The following is a 24687-nucleotide window of genomic DNA, read 5'->3' as shown; positions in this document are numbered from 1 at the left end:
TGTTTGAACTTGTCAAAATCAGGAGCAATGCTCAAATGCTAGAATATTTAGAAATCAATGAAAACTTCTGCATTGATGCCACAAATAACAAACATAAAAATATTTTATTTCAATTGAATTGATGATGTGAGCTTTAGCAAAACTAACTGAAAAAACAGTAAGGAACATGAAGAGCAAGAAGAAAAGTGTAATTAAAAAAAAAAAAAAAAACTTTACAGTCACCTTAAAATACACCTCTCAATCAAAAAACATCATGATGTTGGTCACAGTGACAGACTTTTATTATCAAGGACTTTAAAATCTACGTGGAAAAAACATTTTTGCAATGAACAGACTTTTAAACAAACCCATGTAATGGATTATTTTCAATATATTTCTGTAAGTAAAAAAAACTCTTGTTCCTTTCATACATTTTTGGAATAACTAAACGTTTTTAATTAAGAATTTTCATTAACTTCAAACTCACCTGTGACTGTTACTTCAAACAAACCTGTGACTATGTTACACATTTATATATCATTTATTTAAAGCTTGGTAACAATTTGAATATCTAAGTAGAATTGTTTAGTATGTACCCTCTGAAGAAGGGACACCTATATTTAACGAACAAAATATCTGGTCCACTGGATGTCCTTTACTAAAGGTACTACTGCAAAAAAAAAAAAAAAAAAAAAAAAAACCTCCAGGTATGTGAAAGGTAAACCTGAGGGTATGGGTTCTTTATATAGTGGATAAGGCTGGTCTTTGGTTCTGCTATTAAAAGTATCTGGAGGAAAATAACAACTACAAGCCTTTTTCACACTCAAAAACATTCCTGCGCATCCACTGAGCCTCAAAGATTACATCCTAGAAGAGTTCAAGGTGCATCAGGGTCTCTATGTTCGATCCAACATCATTCCTATCCTACAGCCCACAGACCAGGAGACCAGGAATTTCAAATTTAAAAAAATTCTTGATCAAACACCTGTTTCACCACTGTTTTGATACAATGGACCGACTTCAGCTTTCATAAGTTTTAGAAGGACCATTATAATATTGAAATAAGCCTAAGAATTCTCAATATAGGCATGGCTGGGTGTTTCAAGGAGGACCTTGAACTCCTTGGAAGAAGTTGAAGCCTGAAGCTGTATCTGAAAGTGATTTTGAAAGATTCAAACCTGAACCTATAGAGAAATTTTTTAAAGAGATTGTGTTATATGGAAAAATCATGGATCTTGAGATGGATGAGGAAGACATAAACAAACTCATTGAGGAACAACTGGAGTAGCTTACAACCTAGGAATTCAATAGTTTTTTATTAGTTTTCTATACAGTACAATGTATTTTTACTTATTTAAAAACATTAAAAAAAAATTGAGGTGATTGCTTGGGGTCCCAAGATAGATTAATATCACTATGTAATGTATTGTTTGAGGAAAATTGTTTCAGGATATAAGTAGATCCATTTACAAAGCCAATCATGGAGCGAATTAAACTCACATGCTGAAGTACCACTGTACTCTGATGCTCAGCACAGAACTATCAAATGAAAATTAAAAGACAACAGCAAATAGAATATGAATTAAATAAATTTAGCAGCAGTTATGTTTTAAACTAATACATAGTTAACTTCATATGACAAGAATAATCAGTTGATGCACACAGAGCAGAATTTTAGCAATGATGGATTATTAAATATGCTACATTAATGGATTATATCTGTAATAATAAGGATAAAAAAATTTTGCAAATGTTGTTTAAAGTACTGTAAGAGGTTTATTATTTTATTTAAAGTTCAGTATATTTTAAAAAAATTTTAACTAAATTACATAGGTGTTAATTTTGTGTACATGCATAATTGTAATTTAATTCAACGTTAGGGACAGACATGTCAGATTGTATGCTGTACGGATATTAATTATTTTTGAACTACAGTAAAACAGCTAATCTGCATTACAGAATGCTTACCTAAAGTTTAATTATATCATTAATGTTTCTGCACTGAAAATTTCCATATCACAATTACACACAATAAAACTGTTACTTTAATTACATGTAAGAAGTTCAAATTTAAAATTAAATGGCTAGTTTAAAAAGTTCACATAATTAATTATATGAATTTTAATCAAAAGAAACTAGAAATCCATGTATTTAAATAAACACAATTTCATCAGATAGAAAACTTTATTATATATATGCATGCAAATTGCATTTTCATCCTCAGTATTTACATAAAATAAATAAATCAAGAAATTAAAAAATCTGATGTGAACACCACATAACTTCCTCGTATGGCCTATTAAATTACACACATTTTATGCTGCACTTTATTTAAACTTATTTTTTTTTGAATTATTCTAACTTGAGTAACTTATCCTCAAGACAAGTTGAAAATGACATCAAAAACTACAAATTTTGAAATTAAAAGACTTGGTCAATTTTCGTCATACCTAAGTCCAACTTTTTTAAACTTCATTTTTTCATAATAAGCATAAAATTTTCCCAAATATCAGTATAGGAACAGCAAGACCGCATTAAAAGTTAAATTTCGTTATTTGTCAATTTTTTTTTAATTTGACATTGATAAAATGTGATTATTTTCATCATTCAAAACACTTCTATAATTGAAAGTTATGACTTTAAACAATGATTGCAAAAATAAAAGCCAAGTAAGGCAGTAGATATATATATAGGAACTGTAACTCTAACTAAGATTATGTTATAGCACCATCTAAATGAATGTGCGGTCAGACTAGAGCTGAAAGATATTGAGGACAGATGTGTCCAAAATGTTTTGATGATTATTCTTTTTCTTCTCATTCTAATGTAATCCTAGTTTAACAATAACTTGATGAATTGTAGTGATGCTTCTCTATATTTTGATGTCCAAAGCGCTTTGTTTCGATTTTGTACCCATAGCTGGATTGTGCCACTCATTTTTGAAAGGATTACAAGGTGAGCACTTTACATTTATCAATTTCACTTTGACTGTATAATTGTTTAAAGTAATAAACATTTCTTCTGAAGAAATTTTGAAAAATTAAAATGAAAACGTAGCAATGAAAGAAGCAGTACTAATAAACTAATTTCAAGAACTGATACTGCTTTAGCAGATGAAAATGTTACATGTGATATCTTGGACGAATTTCTAGAAGTTTTAATAGAAAAAATGAAAAAAATAAAATCGTTAGATAGTTAAATTGAACATTTCATTGATGTAAACTTAATTGAGGAAGAAGTAAACACTAGTACTGATTACCAAGAAAAATATATCAGGTATACTAACAAGCTTAAACATTTATTGAAACAGAAACTTTTACTAACTCATCAACATCTGAAAAACTGTTAAGTACTCATAATGATAGCTTAAATTTCCTCTCTTCAGTTAAACTTCCCAAGTTAATAATCAAACCGTATTCGGGAGACTCAAGATTGTGGAATGAATTCCTGAAGTCGTTTGAAACTACTATTGATTGAAATGATTTACTTTCAAAAATTGAAAAGTTTGCCTATTTAAAAAGATACTTGACTGGAGGAGCATTAAGTGTATAAATCTGGTTTAAATTAACTGATAACAATTATGACAACAACAAAAGTTACTTAAAGATCGTTTTGGTCAAAAAGAATAAATCCTAGTTAAGAAAAAAGATCCAAAAGATATCATTGATTCTTTTATGATTAAACTTTTAAACTTAAAGTGTAAATAATTCTTCAAATGTTCAAGCTTTCAAGCAAATGTTTAAAGTGTAAATAATTCTTCAAATGTTCAAGCTTTGCAAGCTTATATGATGAGCTCAATATCGCTATACAAAATTTAGATTCACTGCAACAGGATTCAAAATTCTATGGCCCACTTTTGATTTCAATTGGTCTAAATTTGTTGCCAGAAAATCTTGTTTTAGATTTTAAGCGAAACACATATTCAAAATGTGATGTAACAATTTCTGATCTTTCTTTTTTAAAGTGTGAAATTCAACTTTGTGAATCTACATTTTTAGTTTCACGTGACAGAAAAGGTTTCTCAGAAAATTCCAGTAATTACCAGACATCAAAATGTTATAATTTCATGCATTGAACAACCTACTCCATAAAGTATTCAAAATTAATGATGTACCACTAACTGTCATCATTGATATCCGAAGCAAAGCAAGCTTGGGTTCTACCTAATGACATTTATAAACAAATACGAAATACTTCTTTAAGCATGTTTTATACCGCTTCGGTAATGGCAAAATTAAACACCGGTTATTTTACAGCCGAGATTTTAATAGATACAGAATTATTTATGACTAATATTTATGTTGTAGACAGCAATGTAATGCCATTTGACACTATAACTGGCATGAATATTCTTAAACAAGGTGAAGTTAATATAAACAAAGATGATGTTCATATTTCTAAACCAGGGTTCGTACACATTTCTGCACATGGAAATTAAGGACTTTTAAGGACCATTAATGAAAAAAATTAAGGACCTATGAGCAAATAGCAAATTAATAAATTCAATTAAAATTATTATCTATGCCTTAAATTCACTTTTTTAATACCATCCAAAAAGTAAAATAGATCTGTAAGTAGGATGCATTATTATTAAGCATAACTTAATTAACATAATTATTAATAAGTTTGAGCATAAAATATACTTTATGAAACTAATCAAACAGCATTAAATATTTTACACTTACAATAGTTCCGACATATTTGAAAGAAGATAAGTGACATTTTATTTGCGTTTTACTAATAGTTTCTTTTTCTTTTTTTTCTTTTTTTTTTTTTCTTTCTTTATGTCTCATTACTTGCTCAATCTAGAGGTTTAGTAAATAGCAGGTAGATTTTTATGTCAAGCATCATGTGTTAAAATAAGAAGTAAAATCATAATTAGAATTATTTATAACAAAAGACTGGCTGTTGTCACCGTTGCTCCTTGCCTACACAGAGACCTGCTGATCAGAACACAATTGAAAGACCTGATGTGGGCACCGTTAGCTAGGCTCTGTCTGTTGCAGTAAGTGTCATAGCTCCGTGTAGAGTTTAAGGGATTGTAACCCAGTTAATACAGTACAAAGTCCATAATTCGGACTCGTCGGGACTTCGGCGATTCCGGATTAGGGGTTTTTCAAGGTTATAGATCATCAATTTAAATCTGGTAAGATGGCATGCAGAAATGATACAATTAAAAATATGAAATCGTAATTTATGAGATAAAGAACAATTATGATCTAAAGGGTATCAAAATTTACAAAAAAAAAAAAAAAAAAAAAGCTTACTATTTATTTGTTTACTTCATTAAACATTTCTTTCAATGCAAGTTGTTTAAGATGCTTCCATAAAAAATTTAAAAAGTTCCTTTTTCTTGTGTCATATATAGTGGACTTTCCAATGCCATACTTCTCACATAATTTTGAGATGGATAGGTCTTTATCCATTTTTTGCAGTAATTCCACTTTTTGTTTAATGCACATCGAAACATGCTTTCACTTTGTAGATCCTTTGGCAGATCCAGAATTGGAAACTCTTTTTAACATAATCGAAAGTTCAAGCTTACTTTTTATAAAAAAATTGTTCTGACAGTCTGCAAAAGATAATAAGCCGGATTCAATTAGAAGATTAAGGAACAGCGCAATCTGCAACATTAACTGAAATGCCTTAGATAATTTTAGGCTAGATTATACCACTTGTTATATATTAAACACACATGCGTAAACGCATAACGCATGCTCATAAAGTTTGTAGCTTTGAGGTACGGATTATAGATCATTCCGGATTATGGACGTCCGGATTACAGACTTTGTACTGTATACCTTAAAGTTCCAATAAGCCACTGAAGCACCTAAGTTGCTTTGTGTTATTTTACGTCTCACTAGATACGAAGAATAAGTTTATATGAATTTTTACATTTTTGTGTTTTACTTTGTACCAGGCTAAGGAATAATGAAAGGCAATAACTCACTTTAATATGCAGAGATAATTTTTAAGGGTAAGCAGTTAGTTATAAATTAAATTAGTTAGTTAGATAACTTTAGTCATTATGGATTTACATGGCCACTATTACAATTTTACTTATTTTTTAACAATATTGTTAAAAGTCCCCATTAAAATCACAATCTAATAAAATTTCACACTTTAAAATACATACAATTTATGTCATTGATTCTTAAACGATATTAGGATAATTATACATTAAAAGCTACAAAAGATTTATGTTTTGTAGTTACTACAAAACTACTGTGTTGTTACTACAAAACATTTATGTTTTGTAGTAACAACACTCAACAAAATATTTATGCATCTTTTTAATTTAAACCATGGCCAGACATTTTGTCTAATTTATATCGATTTTCTTCTCTTTAAGCATAAAACTAAGAATTAGAAATTTTTTCAACATGCAAACCAATGTTCTCACTAGTTTCTGCATGCTTTATCTCCTAACTTGTTAACCTCTTCACAATGTACCTATGAGAGTTTACTTGATCTAGTAAAAGTTAAATAGTCCAAAAACTCCCAACAGATGTGAAGCAAGTTATTGCTATGTCTCAAAGTAACTACAAAGTCAGACAAAGGTTTAAATAAGCCTCTTGTTTAAAATGAACTTAAATGCATGTTCTTATGCTAACCAATTCAATTGTAGTTTGTGGTGATGTAATTAAACAAGAACAATTAAATTCAAACAAAAAAATGTGGACTAGTGGTCAAAGACTACATAATTTAATTTAAATTTAAGCCGGATCAGTAACTCTATCGTCACAACAAATTCAAATGTCAGAAACCATAATGTAAAGACAAAAAGTTACAAATTATCAGAGCTGGCAGGAACTAATGCAGCAAGCAAGTGGAGATTAAAAACACATTCTGGCTTACACAGCAAAAACTTCAGTTTTAAAACTGCCTAAATGATTTGCATTCTGGGGAGGAAATAGAAATGGGAAATTATAGTAAAGGCTGAAATTATAAACTGGGTAATTTACATAATAATACCTGTATATATATTTGAAGAATAATTTTCTTTCTCTGTATGTATTCGGTTTCTTTCTTCAACACGCTTCCTTTTCATTTTGGAATTTTTGGATTTAATTAAAGATTTTTGTTATTCTAAAAAAACTACATGCATTTAGAATGTATAGAAAAAGCTGCTAATTTTATTTCTTTAGTAATATGAACATTCAGAAGAAACAGGAAATATATATGGTAAGGGCCAAGAGCTGGTGTGGCAGAATTTTTAGAATTTAGTGACACACCGAGCAACAAAATGCAGAAATGGCAAACTTTTAGAATTTACAACAGGCACTGGAAACAGAATTTAGAAAGGCATTAGTCGACAAAATTTAGGATCTACAGAGATAAGTTGAATATTCCACGCGACTGCACCAGGTGGGAAAATGCCTAGCGTCAGACCTGTGTATGATGCATTAAGACATATTAGATGAATCTTTTAAATTGCCAGTTTTCAATTTCTTTATTAATCAAAAAATTCCTTTCTATAATGCCTGTCCATGTGATAAGATTAGAAGCATTTTTAATATTTTCAATACTTGTGTCTAGTGAAAAGTAGAGAAAATAAAGGGAAGATAAGCATGTTAAGAAAAAGATTCTAGTATCAGAAGTAAAACATTCAAATATTATGTTTTCATTGTTCTTCCAGATGTTCTTTAAAAAGTAAGAAATTCATTGCAAATTTTCTGTAAAATACATTCATTACGTGTTGATACCATAGAGACATTTTCCATTTTGTCACACTTTTCTAAAATCTTCTGGAATCAAAACTTGAAGAAGGATGCAACTTTCCAAGTTGCATCCTTCTTCAAGTTGCAATGTCTAATGTCCCGAAGAAAAATTACCTGTTTAACTGTTTGGTGTGGGTTCACAGCGGAATTTATCGTAGGTCCATTCTTCTATGAGAACATTACCCCGACAGGACCGGAAACTCTATTTAAACTCTATTTATAACACTCTATTTTCTATTACGCAGTGCCAAATATTCCCCTAGCGGCGACTTTTGGAACTTTTTTTTTCGGAATCCTTCGTCCCCCCCCGTCTTGTTTAATCTTCCTACAAAATGTGGCGTCATTCTCGCAAATAGATTGCACTACAGAACACTGTGAGCACTGTCAGTTTAATTATGGCCACCCGTTGCATGTCAGTTATAGATTTACCATTTAAAAGATGGTAATGATCACTGCAAACAAGGCAGGAAATGATTTTAAATGCAATGACCATAAATCGTTGGGAAGAGATTTATACGCAAGTACATATATGCATGCTGTCAACTGTAGTGAACATACTGTAGCAATTATTTAAAATGAAATTTGAATAAAATTAATTTTTTTTTATTATTACTAAGGTTATTTTAAGTAGAAAAAATACAAACATTTTCGTTTAACTTCTCTGGATTATTTGTATGCAACAAAGGGTTAAGGATCTTCTGCCGATTTTGGCCAAAATTAATGACTTTTAAGGACCAAAAATCGATTCCAAAAAACTTAAGGACTCTTAAGGATCGTACGAACCCTGCTAAACATATTGTTAAAAAAATTTATCCATAAGATGTGTCCATGAATAATATTTCCCTTAAACAAACATTTGAATTAGAAACAGGTCTTACTGCTACAAAAGAACAAGTTAGGATTATTGCAAATCTTGTTTCTGATTACAGACCTCTCAAAACTATGAAAATTAAGATGACCATTCAAGTAAAAGATAAAACACCTATTTTTCACAGACCTTGATTACCTTTTGTTGAAAGAGACATTGTAGACAAACAAGTTCAAATTTGGTTGAACGAATGCATAATTATACCTTGTTCTTCTGAATATTCTAGTCAAGTTGTAGTAGTAAGCAAGAAAAATGGCAACCCTAGAGTTTGTATAGACTATTACAAATTAAACAAGAAAATAGTTAAAAATCGGTATCCCTTACCTTTAATAAAAGATTTACTGGATAAGCTACAAGGTGCTAATACATTCACAACAATCAATTTAAAAAATCCTTTCTTTCATGTAACTGTCAACAAAAATAGCCGACATTACACTTCATTTGTCACACATAATGAACAATATCAGTTTCTATATGTACCTTTTAGTCTCTGTACTCTGCCTTCTGTGCTTCAAAGATTTGTAAATTCCATTTTCAAAGATTTAATCTTGCATGGTCATGTTATGCTGTATCTACTTGAAGTTCTAGGAATATTCTCTCATTATTTCACCAACTCACACGCTGCATTTGTAGTTAAAAAAATGCCACAAAACAGTATTATAACCAACACGCAGCATGTGAAATAAAATCCCGTTTTTTAAGGGGAAAGTTAACGCAGGAATTTAGGACTAAGAAATAAAGAGTGATATGGGATACCATTAAAGCAACGGTAAATAGATATGAGTAAACGAATTAAGCTTACTTCAAATCTTTTTAGAAATAAACAATTTTATTCATTTAAATTTATAATATGATTAACTTGCATTACAATCTAATTGCAAACTAAGTTCTCTTTTTTGTTTTTTAATATGCTTACATTAAGCTGTTTTCACGCATTTTATTTTACAGTTAATATTAGAAAGTAAGAAATTAGAAAGAAAATATTTCTTCCTTTTTTTATTTACTTTTTCTATGATAATTATTTCTTTCAGGAAAAGAACTAAAATTCATTCGCTATTATAGTATAGCCGATTGCTGCTGCATTCAGCTATCACACACGCATCAAAATGTTTCATTTTAAATAATTTTTTTTCTATAATTAACATGAGAGAAAATATTTTTTCAATATAAAATATATACCAAAATTATACTAATCTATCCTGTATGTGTGATTAATTCGTATTGTAATTTTTGTCACACAACTACTAATCCTTTTTTTTAATATTACATTGCTGTTATTTTAATTTAATATATATATAAAAACTGCTTATTTAAAATATTCTTCCTTCTCAAAAGATTTTATTCTGTGAAAATAATTAAAAGATAATAATATTATTTTCACAATGCAAGTATTAAAGTAAAAATAATCAGTGTACGATGTATATAGGAAATTGAGGAACACGGGTTAAGATGAATCGTTCTTTGACAAAAGCGTTTCTTTGACTTTTCGGGATAATTTAAACTCTGATTTTCGTGCTTTTTTTTTGCTCAAAATAAATAATCCATTAATTAATTTAGCACGAAAAAATATTTTCTTTACCTTTACACAAAACGATATTCCCGTTAATAATATTGTAACTAAATGCACTTAGATAATTTCATATAAGAAAATCTTTTATAGTAATTCAGATTATTTTATAAATTTATCAGTATTTTTTAAATATACTGAAGGTGATTTTTTTTTCACGATTTGCACTGTTTCTTTAAATAATTTTCTGCAGTTGAAGTCCTTGTCAAACCAGCGTTTCCACACATTAAATAGAAAACTAATAATAATCAATATCTCTTTTACAATATAAAAATGAGAACTCTACTATGAATAGTATTTTTTTTTTTTTTTTTTTTTTTAAAGTTTGCAAAGAAACAATGATTTTTTAATACTAATGGATTACAAAAGTACTACTCCATAACTTAAAAGAGGAAGAAATATTTTCATCTCTAGTGCGCGAAACTATGTATCGGAAATTCTAAAGGTATGTCTCAGTCTTATGGCATTGTTACTTTATAGCATAATACAATAATAATACAGTATAATTCTGCTAATAAGCCCACCAGGGGCCGAGCGGTAGAGTCGCTGAACGCAAGTAGTTTGGTCTGAGGTTCAAATCCCACAAACGAGCTGCCCGTATTGCCGTTTTCATGGCTTTCCCCATATGTAATGTGTATACAAGACAGTTTCCCTCAGAAAGTCCTCCCTTAGAAACCAATTTTAAAACATAATAAAATTACACACACACACATACACACAACAAAAAAAAAAAAATCTGAAAGTTTTCAGATTTTATATTACTCCCAAAAGGCCGTTTTTTTTTTTAATTTTTTGTGTGTTACCTTTATTTATTAAATATCATTTTCTTTGCATTTAAACCATAAAATTCAATTTCAACAGCAAAATCATATAATTTAAAAATAGCATATCTTTAGAATTTTCAATACATAGTTTCGCGCGGTAGAGATGAAAATGTTTCTTTCCTCTTTTATTTTCCGTACAATGTTGCCATTGCTCGCTTTGAAATCATTCAGTTTCTTAATCAAACACTCATAAATGCTTTACAAAATATGAAATATATAATAAAACAAATTCCCAGTTCCAAATTTTGGCTTCCGAGATGCCTATATTAGGATGGAGGATTACGTTATTCAAAATTTCATGGCTCTAGGCACCGTTGTTTTATCACAGTGCGAGAAACATTCATATATTTATGCAGATTCCTCATTATTTAATTTCTTTAAATATATAGTGCGATGATATTTAGTGGCAACGTTTTGAAAAGTGAAACGCTACAAAATGGCAAAACAAAGTTAATAGCCCTTCTGGGCTAAAACTTATTTTTAAAACTATCTCACTAGTAGTAGTACTGCTACTGTAAAAATATTATAAAGCTATTTTATAGTTTTATAATTTTCTTTTATTTTTATTTTACAGTAGTGTGAATTTCGCATAATAATGAACGACATTCCTTTTTATGTACAGTATTGTTCGTAAGATATTCAACTGTTAGATTTTAAAATAAACGTAATTCTTTATGTACATAAATCGAGTAGAAGCTTATTGAATGTCTATAAGTGCTTGATAAACTTCTACATTTTTAAAGCATATAATTACAATATACATCTATAATTTAAGGAATAGTATAAATAATAACCTTTCTTTCAGTAGAAACTGCGTTCTTGTTTTCTGAATGTGGCTCCAAATACTCTCTCAGTACATCGCAAATTAAAATAACTATAAATTTTGGCTATCTGAAATACTCAATGAAAACATCTTCTGCTAGAGCAAAAGCATCAACATATTTTCTATAAATTCGCCACCAATTCAGAGATCTACGACCGTATTCTTCGTGTAAATATGAAAAAAATCAGCGGCGAATATATATATAAAGCCATTGTCTACTTAGTACATCAACTGCACAACCCTGATTGACGATGCGGCAACACTTTTTTGCGCGCTCTCTACAACTTACTTAGGTACTCAGAGAATGTAGGATGTCGGGCAGACCTGTTTTTCACTAGCAGCGACATCTACCTATATAGCTATCTGGCGGCCCATAACTTGCTATCGACTCTCATAGCGTAGAATAACTGTCCTGATACGGAAAAGAAATTTACCAGTTTTGAACTTGAGGTATTAGCTGTAATTCAAGCTTTGAAAAAATTTAAACTTTATCTTTTAGGAAAACACTTCAAAATTATTAGTGACTGTAATGCATTCAACATGACAACGAACAAGAAAGACTTAAATACATGAATAGCACGTTGATCATCGATGTTAGAAGAATTCGACTACAAAATAGAAAACAAAACGGGAGCATGAATAACACATATTGATGTACTGAGCAGATCCCCTCTTATGATCATTACCCAAGATAGCCTCATTTTAAAAATATGATATGCTCGTGAGCAAGATATGAGCTATCAAAGAAGTCTTAAAAATTAAACCTTGTGATGCATTTCAGTTGATATACTTTATAAATCTGTAGACAGTAACGAATTACTTGTTGTCCCAGAATCAATGCAAACTGACATAATTAAGGACGCACATCTTCATGGACATTTCGATTCTCAACGAACTGAAGACCTTATTAAAGAAGAATGTTATATACCAAAGCTTAAAGATAAAATTGATATCTATTTTGCAAATTGTGTTCCTTGCATACTAATTAATCGTAAATGTGGCAAACAAGAAGGTATGTTGCATTCTATACCCAAACAAGATGTACCACCTTATACATATCACATTGATCATTTAGGACTATTCCAAAGTACTCATAAAAATTACAAGTATATATTTGCTGTTATTGACTCTTTTACAAAGTTTGTATGGCTTTACCCAACAAAATCTATTGATAGTGTTGAAGTACTATCTAAATTGGAAAATCAAAAATTTGTTTTTGGAAATCCTTCTCGTATAATTTCAGATAGGGGTTCAGCATTTACTTCAAAAGATTTTCAAGATTATTGTTCAACCAACAACATCCAGCACATTCAAATTACTACAGGATTGCTTCGTGCCAATGGAAAATTGACAGATTGAATTCTGTCATAATTTCCATTCTCTCCAAATTATAGATTCAAAATCTGTCAAAATGGTATACACATGTCGGTGAAGTTCAGCACGTGACTAATTCAACACACCAAAGCAGTATCAATACAACTCCATTTGAACTCAAATTTAGAAATAAAATGAAATCTGCTAATCATGAAAAATAACAGAGCTGTTAAATGCAGAGAGATCCAGTCAGATTTCATCAACGCTCATGATGATTTTCGCAAGGAAGCTAAACAACAAATTTTGAATGTGCAGGCTAAAAATCGAAAAATTACAACCTATGGCATAAACCATCTCATAAAGTTCCAGCTTTATGATGTAGTAGTAATCAAGCATACACAATTTGGACCTGATCTTAAACTAAAATCCAAATTTCTTGGAAATCGTGAAAACTACATGCATGTACATACATGCATGAATACATATATACATTTTTAGACCTGGCCCTGATAACAGAATGGTACCTATCTTATAATAATATTAAGAACAATTATGATAAAAATAAATTTATAAGCCTAAATGCATTTGCACCTTAAAATCAAGACATGCATAAAAATAATATTAAATAATATAGCAAAATATAAGTTAAATTATACAAATTGTTATTACTTAAATGCATAAAAAACTTTAATTTACTCATAACAAAGAAACTGAAAAAGCAAACCAATATTCCCTTTTACTTTGTCAGAAACTGAAATAATAAAAATTGAGGATTCAAAACTTAGCTTTAGAAACTTTTTAGTAGTGTATCACATTTACTTGCTATCAATAAAATCATGTTTAACACCATATTTTGTATCGATATTATGGATGTTCTTGACTGACCTATATTTCATACAGATATAAAAAAACAGAATTTGAAAATTTGAGCTGAAACTAAACAATGAATATCATATGAAAATCTACATAGATATCTTACATCCTTGAATTTAAATATTTTTATAATTTGTGGTGCTAAAAATAATTTTTTGCATTCATGTATTACATAAAAATCAGAACTTTTAAATGAAAACATTTTAGTGTGCTAGATATTAATGTGGTATTTAAAAAAAATTCCTTTTCAATATATAGTAACACACAATAACAATAGCATGAAATGTCCACTCTTACTCCACACTAAGACAATTTAAAACCCTCTGTAATAATGAAATATTATGAAAACATTTTAGTGTGCTAGATATTAATGTGGTATTTAAAAAAATTCCTTTTCAATATATAGTAACACATAATAACAATAGCATGAAATGTTCACTCTTACTCCACACTAAGACAATTTAAAACCCTCTGTAATAATGAAATATTATGAAAACATTTTAGTGTGCTAGATATTAATGTGGTATTTAAAAAAATTCCTTTTCAATATATAGTAACACATAATAACAATAGCATGAAATGTTCACTCTTACTCCACACTAAGACAATTTAAAACCCTCTGTAATAATGAAATATTTTGGGAGCTTTTTGAATCTTCAGATGAAGGCTGACTTTTAATGTCCACAGTATGTTGCTGTACCCAGAAGTCAACAACCTACATGGGAAAAAAATATAATAAGGCAGTTAAAAAAATAACACATAAAAACCTTTTAATACTTTTAATACTGTTTAGTTGATATGAATATATATATGAAAATATACATGAAAATTATTATTTCTAAAAATAATAAAGAGATAAATTAAAATATTTAACTTTATCATTTACATGAAAAATGCATGATTGAAATTACACACACATTTCTTATATAATTTTGTGCAGATATGCTTAAATATTTGAACAACTGTTGTTGCTTATTTAATGCATTGCTTGGCTATTTTATAAGAATTTTTGTTGCACTTTTGGAATAAAAATTATAATTCAGGGAAATAAGTAAACTACACTACCGGTATTAAATTTGGCATTGGCAAAATTTTGGTAGCCTCTTTGCAGAAATTTTCAATTGCATCTTCAATTCTTAGTTCAATAAGTTCTCCCTTCTCATAATCACTACTTCCATCAATCAAATTCACGAAAGTCTAGAAATAAAGAAACATTTATAAGATTAACAAACTTTAAACATTCATTGAGAGATCTATGAATTTATCAGAAACCAAGCCACTTAAAAAACTAGCACATTCAGAAAACTATGACTATTTAAACCAGTAATTCTAATGCTTTTTGTGAGTGTGTGTGCATGTGTGTTGTGGCATATTATTGACATTTTCTCATTTTTCCATTAGTTTTCCTTCTGTCAAAACACACTTCTGAAAAACCACTGATCTAACCTTGCATTTTTATTTAAATCTAAATTACTGCCCAAGTTTTAGTAAAAAACTAACTTTTCAAAGTTTCAGTTTTTATTCAATTAATTTTTGCAAATTTTCTTAACAAGATTTTATGGCAAAAATGCTCAGAAAAATATTTAATAACATTTAAGAAAGTTCTAGAAGAATACATAGTCATATTTTTGCATGAATATTAATAAAAAATTAATTATTTCCTCATATTTATAAAGTACCTGGCCATTACAACTGTAATACCATGAAGGACAAAAACAGAAACCATATTTATTTTATAAATGTCTTAAACTATAAAGATAAAATAGTTAAAGTTTCAAGTAGTTTGGACTTGTAATGATCACGATTGCATGCATCCATAACAGGCAGCAACACAGCTGGACTACTATTTCTACATGGCTTAACATACTACACAGCTGAACATATGCAAAACAGACTGTGGATGGTAACTTGGCATACTGCCATCTACACACTTAAATTTTCTCTCTCTTATAGCCATTGATGGTTTGGCCATGCCAGTCTTTGTGCAATCAAGCACCAGACGTCTTCAAATGGTAAAAGCTCTAATGAAAATGCCTGCCAAGGCAAAACTGAAACATACTATCTATCAAGGAAAGGTCAGATACTGCATGTGATATGTAATTGAATAATATTTTGCTGGTAAGACATTTTAAAGAAACTCTGAAAACATGGGACTACACCTCTGCAATGTAAAGCTGGCTGGTCAAAGTCCTGGATATGCCTACTAATTTTAAGAAACGCTCATATTCAATGGCATCCCATACCATATTTCAGGTATTAGGCCAATGTGGGGATGAATAACACAAGATTCCAATAATTAGCCCGCCCCCATGATGGCAACATAGGCAGACATGCCTATTACAGTGCTACAAGCAAAAGTGAAATTCAGTTAAAAGTAGCTGAAGCAATAACTGCCTTAATGATCTCTGAAACTGCAAATGATACCATGTTGTAATATACATGCAGATACATTCTGTTGTGCAAAGCATCCTCATTCCTAACCTAAAAACATGTTATGGCTGTATGATCCATAAGGGCAGCACACACAAGAAATCTGTCATTTTGGGCATTGCTGTGTCAGGAACATTGTGAATTTGTAGTATAACATGTACTTGCATAGTAAAACTCTGCACACAGATAATAGAGTCATTGTGTTCAAAGTCTGTGGTAGTTGTATGACCCCCCAACTTTTTTTTTTAATTCATGCATAGGGAATAAGCAAACAATATTAAGATTCCCTTGTTTATATGTATGAAATTTAAAGTATATTCTCATTCTATGCATCACAAAAATTCTGTCCTTGAATCCAACTCAGATAAAAAGAATCTCTCTCTCTCTCTTTTTTTTTTTTTTTTTTTTTTTTTTTTTTTTACTATATCATATTTAACTTAATAGTATTAGGGTCTTTTGGAGACTCCATGAGACTTTTTGTGCATGGATCTTCCCAAACCAAACATTCCCTCCAATTTTAAATATTTTAAAATTTGAAATTTTACCAAGATACACCAAAGAAAAGCTTCACTAATCTGAATTCAGAACACAGAAAATGATCCAAATAAAAAAACAAGTCTTTAACCAAAAATTTCCAATGGCCAGAATCAGCTATGAAAAACAATGACTCCATCGCTAAATTCTCATGACTGGGAAATGCACTCAAAGGAATAATATTGAATTCAGAATGAGAAGTTTGAGAGATTAGAACTATCTCTGATTCAATGATTCAAAGAAAGTTTCTAATTTACCCATTAACAGTGAGTTAATGAAAGAAGAAGCTCATTTGAGCATCTAAACAAGAAATATAAAATTTACTTTCTTGTAGAAGGGCGGAGAAAGATAAAAAAAAAAATCATTTTCTAGGAAAGAGATTCCCAATCTTTTTTTATATCTTTTTAAAAATTAATTTTTTTCATAGAGCCACTTAAAATTTTCTTTATAATATACACATATAACATAATCACAATACAAACAACTGCACATAAATCAAATTAAAGATAACATTTAAACTACAAATTTTAATTTTATAAATAAGTTTTCAGAAACAATAACACATTCTAATTACACAAAAGTTCAATTTTAATTAACATCATGTTTATGCTTAATGTGCAAATGCAATTTTTTTAACATTTGGCACAACATTGTTTAACTTAATTTTTAAAACACCTTGCTAAAAAATATTCAACCTGTTTCTAGTTTTCTGTAGTAAATTATTGACTTAAGCCTCCTTCTATTAAATTTAATTTCTTCCTCAAGTAAGAAGAGTTAAAATATATTATTCAAGTAAGATGAGCTAAAAAATATTCAACCTGTTTCTGGTTTTCTGTAGTAAATTATTGACTTAAGCCTCCTTCTATTAAATTTAATTTCTTCCTCAAGTAAGAAGAGTGAATAGTCAACGTTTGGTAACAACTTTTATTTTGGAAATATTTCTCTCATACAACTTTTAAATTCCAAAACTTAAAATACCCTTTTGTTTTGATTTTGACTTATGTTAAAATATTCTCCTTCAAAGCAATCAACTCTTCTTGCATCATAATACCAAGATCAAATATGTTGCAATTCAGCAATTATGTGAGCCATGTGGCAAAATCCAGTTTTCAATGTCTTGCAAGTGAACATTAAATTGTTTTAAATTTTGCAAGTAGCTTATATACAACAAAACATTTTCTCAGAAAGTTACAATTTTTCCACATTCCCCCCCCCCAGGCTGTGTTTTCATGTGTTTCCAAATTTTCCTTCTTTTATATTATGTTTATATGTTATAAAATACTTTTTTATGTTTTTATATTATATTTTCCTTTTTTATGTTTTATATTACATTTTCCTTTTTTACGTTTTTACATTATACTTTCCTTTTTTCATATTTTTATTTTGTTTATTATATTATTTTATATAAATTTTATTTTTATTATATTTTTAACATTTATCGCATAAAAAATATAAATATTTAAAAAGAAAATCTGAGTGATTTTTAAAATATATTAAATATTTTTGTACATTTTCCTTTATATTTATTTTCTATGTTTTCTTCCTAACTACAGGCTGGGTAATATTCTGTTAGAACGGTGTCAGTTAAATATGAAGAAAAAAACAACAACACATCCAATATCATTGCTTGAGAATTTACAGTTTGAAATAATGAGTGTCAAAATTTTTAGTTCTCGTCTGAAATATCGTCACTCATTATTTTTTGCCACATTTTAATACAATGGATAACACAATTTTGCAATTACCTAATGACAATGTGGCTGCCATAAGATTCTTTCAGGGCAAAGGAATAATTCATAGCAAGACTTTGTTCTCAAAATTATATGACGAAGTTAACTTTCAACTCAAACAAAGCTCTTATATGGTGCTGTTACATATGTTCTCGCTGTGAAAAAAAAAAAAAAAGGATTGAGAACCAAACATGGTTTGAAGATTGTGTTTTTCTTCCCTCACTTGTGTTCATTTTATCTATTTGTGGTGTCAAGAATTGATATCGATTGAATTTTGCCAACTTCAGTTAGAAATCAGCCATGGTACGACAATAGATTGAAATAACCACTTTAAAGTCTTTTTGCAAAAAGAAAAAAAAAAAAAAATGTTAGATGTGTTCTTGTGGAACAATGGGTATTCCGGTACTTCATCTGGAAAGCAAAGAATGTTTTCTGGTTACCGTTCTCAATCGTTGTGCTACAGCATTGATGAGTATATTCAGGAAAACATTATGGATGGCAGCATTATATTTTCAGACTGCTAGAAAGGATATAAGAAAGAGGAATTTAAAAATGCTGCGTATGAACATTTCACTGCGAATCATAGTTATAATTTTGTAGATCCCGAAACTGGATGCCATACCCAAACTGCGGAGCAATTGCTGGGCAGTGCTAAATGGAGAAATTAACATCAGTGCCACCATTTAGTCATATTTGATAGAATTTATATGGCACTGATTATATTCAAAGACGGAAATTTTTTCTGCAATATTGAATGATATTATCTTTAATTTTATGCGACTGATAAGACTGAATTTCATTTTCTTTTGTTATTTTTTATTTATGTGTAGAATATTCCAGATTTCAGACTTCATGTCCCGAGGTCCTTTGCTTGTCCCGGCGGAAAGCCTGTTTATCCTGCTTTTCTCAAAAGAGACTCTTAAGGTCAATTAACTCAAATTGGGCGCCACGGCAAATTGGTGATGCCTCACTGATGCTTACTTCCGATAAAACTATGATGTTATCACTCAGAAATGCAGTCCCCACCCGCGTTGGTGGTGCAAAGAAACAGCATGTGCGAAATATTTGTTGCCAAAGCTCCAAGCCGGCGTCGAAGTTCGAAGGTCACGTTTATTGAGTCCATAAAACGAATATCATTTTAAATTTCTTTAAACTTTCCATGAAAAGAAAATATTTTTTCGTGCAAGTAAATTAATTAATGGATTAGTTATTTTACGAAAAAAAAAAGTGCGAAAATCCGAGTTTGTGCATGTAAATTAATTAATGGATTAGTTATTTTACGAAAAAAAAAGTGCGAAAATCCGAGTTTAAATTATCACGGAAAGTCAAAGAAACATTTTGTCAAAGAACATTTTTTCTTAACACCGTGTTCCTCAATTTCCTGTAAACATCGCGAAGGGGGAAATTCTCGCCGCTAGGTTCCGTCGCCAAATCTCTTGCCGAATTTTCCCTCCGCTTTCCAGCGACGTAATAGCAAACTGGTTTACATTACGTTCTATGGAACCTTTCCTTCTTTACATAGATGTTCTTTGGCTAAGGTGGTTTGTGCATGAGATTGTCGTGTCTTGGTGGTTATTTATTTTTTCCTTATGTGAGTGACATTTCCCGGGTCTCCAATGAGCATCAGTCATGCCAAAACAAAAGTCAAAATTCAATGAGGAATTACAAGGCGAGTTTCCATTCATAAAGAAGGTTAGAAGCAACACCGATAGTGACGTGAGGTGCGAGAAATGTGGATTACATTGCTTCGTCGCTCACAGCTGGCGTGGAGATATAATGAAGCATTTAAATACGGATCGTCACAAAAACGCCCTGAAATTGTCGGCATTGCCAGGTACAATTATGAACTATTATTTTTCAAGATCTGAGTTAGGTGAAAAGGAAACTCGGTTGGCTGCTATAGAAGGTACCTTTGCGTACCACACGATTTATCACAATCATAGCTTTAGGCTAATGGATTGTACTTCCAAATTAATGCAAAAGTATTTTAATCCAAAATTCACTTTCGCACGAGCAAAATGTGAAGCCATTGTCTTGAATGTACTTTATCCATAATGTAATAAAGCAAGTTAAGGCAGAATTAAATGTCGCGAATTTTGTGGCAGTGTCTACAAACGTGTCGAACCATAAGGATGTCAAGCTATTTACTCTGATAAGTGAGATAATTTGTGCCACTGTCATGTGTGAAAGTTAAAATCCTGGCCATGCAATCTCTTTCTGGAGAAACAGCACAGAGGATTTGCAATTTTCTTGTAAATGCATTACAACAGCATGATCTGACAAAAAAAAGGTTGTTGGCTTCTGCGCAGACAATGCTAACACGAATTTCGGAGGATTAAAAAGAAGAGGTAGAAACAATGTTTTTGCAATACAGTACAAAGTCTTTAATCCAGACATCCATAATCCGGAATGATCTATAATCCGGACCTCAAAGCTACAAACTTTCTGCATAAGCGTATAATATCTTTATGCATGCATGTTTAATGTATAACGGACGGTATAAGCTACGCTAAAATTATCTCATTATCAAGTTAATGTTGCAGATTGCATTGTTCCTTAATCTTCTAAGTGGATCTGGCTTATTATTTTTTGCAGACTGTTAGAGCAACTTTATAAAAAGTAAGCTTGAACTTTCGATTATGTCAAAAAGAGTTTTCGATTCTGGAGCTGCCAAAGGGTCTACAAAGCGAAAGCATGTTTCAATGTTCATCAAACAAAAAGTGGAATTGCTACAAAAAATGGATAAAGGCATGAAGAAGTGACAGAGAGGTTAGTGAAAATGAAAAAATTTCGATTGACAAATTAGTCGATATTCTTGACACAGCAATTACAGGACTTGAACAGCGGAACTTTCTAACTGAACAAGAAATTATGTCTGTTTATAGAATTAAAGAGAAAGTACTAGCACATAAAACAAAACAACTTACATTGAAAGAAATGTTTAATAAAGTAAACAAATAAATATTGAGCTTTTTTTTTTTTTGTAAATTTTGATACCCTTTAGATTATAATTGCTCTTTATTTCATAAATTACGGTTTCATATTTTTAATTTTATAATTTCCGCATGCCATCTTACCAGATTTAAATTGATGATCTATAATCCGGAAAAACTCCTAATCCGGAATCGCCGAAGTCCCGACGAGTCCGAATTATGACTTTGTACTGTATTAAAAGATGCCCTCGGGAGGAAACTGCTAGGCACTGGTTGTGCTGCTCATATCGTCCACAACGCAATCCAAACAACAGGAGATTGCTTGCAAATTGATATGGAAGCAGTTATTATGAAAATTTATTATTATTTCTATATCTAAACTGTTTGTGTTGAGTCATTCAAAGATTTTTGCAACTTTGCCTGTGTAGAGTACCAGCGCATTTTAGGATATGGGTAAACTAGATGGTTATCACTGATGCCTGCAGTAGAGAGAGTTTTAAAATTGTTTACTGCACTGAAATCTTATTTCTTGTTAGAAGGGAAGTGCCCCACCCTAATCGCAACTTTTTTTAGAATCCCTGTGCTGAATTGTGGCTCTATTTCATACATAATATCGCTGTGGTGTTTCTAGCGGCAATTCTGCACATAGAAGTACAGACTGTAACAGCATTGGAAGTATCTTCTGAACTGGATGATTTAATACATAACGTACTGAGAGAAGCGCAAAAAACTTTTTGCCAAATGAAGCATGTATGCAGATTACCCAATTAGAAGAGGAAGGTTTAGCAAGAAAAAATGACATTATAAGAACAATTGTAAATTTTTACTGCAACTGTGCTGGATATCTGAAAGAGAGGGATGAGCAATTCAAAGATCTAAATGCATTTAGTTGGGTTGCGTTAAAGGAGCCACCGTCGTGGAAAAAAGTACAAGAGAGGGTGCAACTTTTTGGGTGGAAGATTCCGAAGGTTGACATCGATGATAACGAGTTATTTGAAAAAGCAAGCTACATTAGGCGATTTACTTCACCACAAAAGATTGCAGATTGAAATTGTCAGAAAACTAGTCTTGACTGTTGATGGGCTGAAATTTTTTGTCATTTCAAAGATAAAAACGTACCATATGTGCAAATCCAGAAAATTATGAAGTTTTTGTTGTGTCTTCCAGGGACAAACGCTGCCAGTGAAAGTTTTCTCGTCTATGAATATCATATGGACAACTGAAAAGACAAAGTTAAAACTGGAAACACTACAAGCAATGATAATGGCGAAGTGCAATTTTGAGTTTGACAGTTCTTGTAGTTCCTGTGATGAAGTCTATCAAAGACTTGTACAAGAGCCAAAACTTCTTAGAAGCATTCATTCGTCAATGAAATACGTCTACAGAGCACCTACACAGGATGATCTATCTAGATCAGCGGCTGATCAGGAAGGCCCATCATCCACGTCAAATTAATACATTTGCAGCGTCATGTGCTGGATGGACACATTCAAGCAGTACAAAATTTTATTTTCCGACTTCTTTTTTTAATTCTTTGTTCGCTTTTATTGAAAGCGTCTGAGTTGTCTCAGTCAGGATACCAAAGTCCGTGATTGTTGATTTAATAATTAATTCAATCTGAGATGTGGATAATATTTTTTCTTTCAATAATAGAGTCTGTTTAACACACACGCTAATTCGCAAATGAAAGCAAAAGCGCCTTAGAGGACAATCACTAAAAAATTTTCACTCCGTATTTTCACCTCCAGAGGGGGCTTCTGCCCTCTCTTCCCCTCCCCACTACCACCACCCAAATTTGGATCCCTGCGCCCCGCTTTGCCCTCCCGAAAATTAGGTCACCTTAATATTGTAAATTATTATTTTTTTAAAATTTACTTCCTTTAAGAATTAAGAAATTTTTAAAAGAATTATTTTTTATGATTTCCATAAAAAAAATTCTTTTAAAAAATTTTTTTAGTCTTTTCATCTCTATTAATGTTTCATGATTTTATACTTGGCCACAACTGGTAGCAAAAAAAAGCGGCACATTTTTAACTGACACCATTCTAACAGAATAGTACCACATGATGTAACTTTACATTAATAAAAAACTAATTATCAGTTTTATCCTTACTATTTTGGAAATCAAAGGATTTTGATTACATTGATCAAATGCCAGTGCATCAACCCCTTGTTCGTCATTCACCCCTTTAAAATTTCATCAACTTCATTAGCAGCCCATCACTAAATTCTAGTGATAGCCTAGGTGATAATAACCTATAATGATAGGTCTAAGAGAAAAAGACCTATAATGATTCACCTAGAACTATATAATTCACCTAGACCTATAATGATAGGTCTAGTTGAAAAAGTCCAATAATCAAATGCAAATCGGCGACTGATTGACTAATGGAGTGTAATCAGTGGATTACACAGACCTACCCAACGTATTAATTACATAAAAGACATCTTTAACTACAATGAAACAGGCTTACTTTACTGATAATTGGCAAATGAAATACCGGATTTCAGAAGAGAAATCTGCAAAAATAGCAAACACAGCAAATGAAAGCATACCGTCTTAAACAATAATGCGAATGAAAACAAAAAATGTTCTTCTCTAAATACTGACAAAATCCTTAAAATATTGCTGCTTCAGAAGCATACAGAAATTGACATATTCTCATGCAAATGGTGAAAAGACTGGCAGCAATCAGCATTTTAATGAACTTCTTGAAAGAAATTGACTAAATAGTGGCCAAAAAAAAAAGGCTAGAAAAGTCTTGTTGCTAAGGGATTAATGGCCTGTATTCATATAATGTCCTAAAACAGACACATATCCAGGGCTTTTTTCTGCCAACAAACACATTGCAGCCATTGAATTTTAAGATTATATGATCAGCAAAAGCACATTATAAGAAAGGTTAGTTGTTGCTCCCAAACAGAAAAATAATACAGTCCATGTAGAAAGTCTGAGATCCAGACTCGTCGAGACTTTGGCGATTACGGATTTTTCCGGATATTAGATCGTCAGTTCAAATCTAGTCAGATGACATGCAAAAATTAAAAAATTAAAAATATGAAATCATGATTTATGAAGGAATAAAGCATT

General features: G+C 30.7%; 1 protein-coding gene across 3 annotated transcripts in view; it reads right to left on the bottom strand.

The window, feature by feature from the left end:
- The window catches only part of LOC118198549 (uncharacterized), a 139381-nt gene that overhangs the window by 75990 nt on the left and 38704 nt on the right, over positions 1–24687 (bottom strand). For all 3 annotated transcript variants that reach the window (XR_015043536.1, XM_085825511.1, XM_085825512.1), the window contains 2 exons: positions 15035–15166; positions 14563–14684 (listed from right to left, as the gene is read on the bottom strand). Coding sequence is in view for 2 of the 3 variants with exons in the window: in XM_085825511.1 (XP_085681637.1) it covers positions 14563–14684; positions 15035–15166 (254 nt within the window). In the remaining variant the exon portion in view is untranslated. The remainder of the gene's footprint in view (positions 1–14562; positions 14685–15034; positions 15167–24687) is intronic.

This window comes from Stegodyphus dumicola, chromosome 10, assembly GCF_044657685.1.
Source record: "Stegodyphus dumicola isolate Sdum_Otavi_A_Nest chromosome 10, ASM4465768v1".
Classification (NCBI taxonomy): Eukaryota; Metazoa; Arthropoda; class Arachnida; order Araneae; family Eresidae; genus Stegodyphus; species Stegodyphus dumicola.
Note: the sequence above shows the minus strand (reverse complement) of the source record. Positions and strands in the feature narration are given on the sequence as shown.